Source organism: Vombatus ursinus, unplaced genomic scaffold (genome assembly GCF_900497805.2).
Source record: "Vombatus ursinus unplaced genomic scaffold, bare-nosed wombat genome assembly UNPS02014909.1, whole genome shotgun sequence".
Lineage (NCBI taxonomy): Eukaryota > Metazoa > Chordata > Mammalia > Diprotodontia > Vombatidae > Vombatus > Vombatus ursinus.
The window spans coordinates 2131595-2134437 of NW_020954687.1; the positions used below are offsets into that span (position 1 = coordinate 2131595).

At 41.4% G+C, this 2843-nt stretch overlaps 1 protein-coding gene across 2 annotated transcripts in view; it reads left to right on the top strand.

Moving 5' to 3' along the window:
- TNNT2 (troponin T2, cardiac type) overlaps positions 1-2843 on the top strand; it is a 31557-nt gene that overhangs the window by 17149 nt on the left and 11565 nt on the right. For both annotated transcript variants that reach the window (XM_027843423.1, XM_027843424.1), the window contains one exon: positions 174-207. In XM_027843423.1, the coding sequence (XP_027699224.1) occupies positions 174-207 (34 nt within the window). The remainder of the gene's footprint in view (positions 1-173; positions 208-2843) is intronic.

Consider the following 2843-nt stretch of genomic DNA (forward strand, 5'->3'; position numbering starts at 1 on the left):
CCAAAAAAGAGATGATATTGCTTGTCCAAGGTATCATATTTGATAACTCTGAGCTTGACTCAGAGAGTTTAAGCAATTTTCGAAAGACCACATAGGTGGTAAGGGTCAGGGGCAGGCCAGGACTAGAACCCAGGTTTCCTGAGTCATAAGTGTTTTTCCTCTCTCTTCTCTAGATGGCCCAGTGGAGGAATCTAAACCCAGGCCCAAGTGAGTATGAAACCCTTTTGACTGGGTGATACATTTGGGAGATTTAAGGTCCTGCCCCAAAGATCAGAATGGAGAAAACGTAGATTGGTGCAGAGGGGACCGAAGAGTGGGAGGAGGGAAAGGCTAGCAGTTTTTCAGTCCTAAGGGAGAGGTAGATCAGGGGCCTCCCCTGCAGCTGAGGCTGGAACAGGGAGGAGGGTGCAGCTAGGTAGAACTCAGTATTTTCTTTTTAAAAATAGATTTTATTTTGTTTTCACACAAACCTAACTATTCCCTTGCATCCTTCCTTCTCCACCCTCCCAGAGAGTCATCTCATATATCAAATAATTTGTTTTCGTTTTTGTTTTTTTTGGGTGAGGCAATTGGGGTTCAGCAACTTGCCCAGGGTCACATAGCTAGTAAGTGTTATGTGTTTGAGGCTGGATTTGAACTCAAGTCCTCTTGACTCCAAGGCCAGTGTGCCACCTAACTGCCCCCAAAGAATTTTTTAAAAGAAAAAATTAGCAAAAACAGATCAATACATTGAAAAAAAATGGCAATATATATGATATTCCATATTCGCATCCACTCACCACCCAGTTTTGCCCACAAACACCTCTCTGTAAAGGAGTGAGAGGATATTTCTCCTCATATCTCTTCTTTGGGGCCAAGCTCATGTTTTGTAATTTTTGTAACATTCATTTCTGTTTTGTGATGGTTGTTCTTTCCATTTACATCATTGTAATCATTGGGTATATTGTTTTGTTTTTGACTATTTACTTCACTTTGCAACAATTCATGTAAGTCTTTTCAAGTTTCTCTGTATTTACCATTTCTTACAATACCATAATACTCCATTACATTCACCTACCAAAATTTATTGAAACCATTCCTCAATCAATGAGCATTTACTTTGTTCCCATTTCTTTGCTACCACAAAAAGTATAAATGTTTTTGAATAGAGGCAGCCCTTCTTTTTTGTCAATGAGCATCTTCGGGTGTATGCCTAGCAGTAGGATTCCTGGCTNCTCCCATTTCTTTGCTACCACAAAAAGTATAAATGTTTTTGAATAGAGGGAGCCCTTCTTTTTTGTCAATGAGCATCTTCGGGTGTATGCCTAGCAGTAGGATTCCTGGCTCAAGGGTACCAACATTCCAACCAGCATTTTTTTCCAGGCTACATCGGCCTGGATCGCAGGGACATGTGAGAGGCACACCTGGAGAGGCAGAAGGAGGAGGAGAAATGTGTTAGCCTTCATTCAGTGAGACCTTAACAAGATGCCCCATCAGAGATTTTCTAGGGCCCCATTCTCACCCATCTTTAGACGGTGCCTAGAGATGGAATGGAAAGGGGGACGAAGGGGGAAAAACATGTAGCACAGCCAGAGTCTCAATAGCTCCTCAAGTTTCTTTCCATTTCAATGAGACCTTCTGCAAATGAATAAAAATTAGTCCTAATTACAATCCTCTTTCCTTGTAGGGACATAGGGTCCTGGAGTTAAGAGCTGAAAGGGATCTTACAGATTAGATTCTTGTCCAACTCTTTCATTTTACAGGTAAAGAAAACAAGGCTCAGATAGCTAAAAGGATGAGCTCAAATTCACACAGTTAGTAAGCAGCAGAGCTAGGATGTGAACCCACATCTTCTGACTCAAAATCCAGTGCTCTTTCTACCGTGTCATCCTGCCTTCCTTATGTCTGTGTAACACCTTTTTTCTCCCACAAACCTGCAATGCAGCATCTTTCTTTGAGTCCAGCTTGGTTTTTTCATCTGTAAAACAAACAGGTCAGACTAGGGTCTCTGAGGTCCCCTCAAGGTCTAACTATGAGCTTAAGATCTTATGACTCTTCCCACTTGAGGTAATAATGGAAGAACATTTGTTGTTCAGTTGTTTCGGTTGTGTCTGACTCTTCATGACCCCATCTGAGGTTTTCTTGGCAGAGATACTGGAGTAGTTTGCAGTTTCCTTCTCTAACTCATTTTATAGATAAGGAAACTGAGGTAGACAGGGTTAAGTGACTTGCCCAGGGTCACAAAGCTTGTTAGTGCTTGAGGCTGGATTTGAACTCATGTCTTCCTGACTCCAGGTCTGGCATTCGACTGTGCTGCAAGAACATAGAGAAACCTTAAAGTCTCAACTAAAATCCCACCTCCTATAAGAAGCCTTCCTCATCCTCTCTTAATTCTGTGTGTCCCTCTGTTAATTGTTGCCTATTTATCTTGTATATAGCTTGCTTTATATATACTTGTTCTCTTGTTGTCTCTCCCATTAAACTGTGAGCTCCTTGAGGGCAGGGGCTATCTTTGCCTCTTTTTGTATCCTTAGCACTTAGCACAGTGCCTGAAATATAGTAGGCACTTAATAAATGTTTACTGATTGATCAAAACCTGAAGAGAACTCGAACCTCTTCCCTACACTTTGCTTCTGACACCTTCCCCCTATTCCATTCCTATAATCAGAGCTGATCACAAAGAACTTATCTAAAAAATATCTAAATTGTCTAAAAACTCATCTAAAAAAATAAGGGGATTGGACTAGGGGGATGTGGAGTCAGCCAGTCAGTCAGTCAGTCAACAGGCTTTTATCAAGCACCTACTATGTGCCAGGCACTGTGCTAAGTGCTGGGAATACAAAAAAAAGTATAAAAGACAGTCT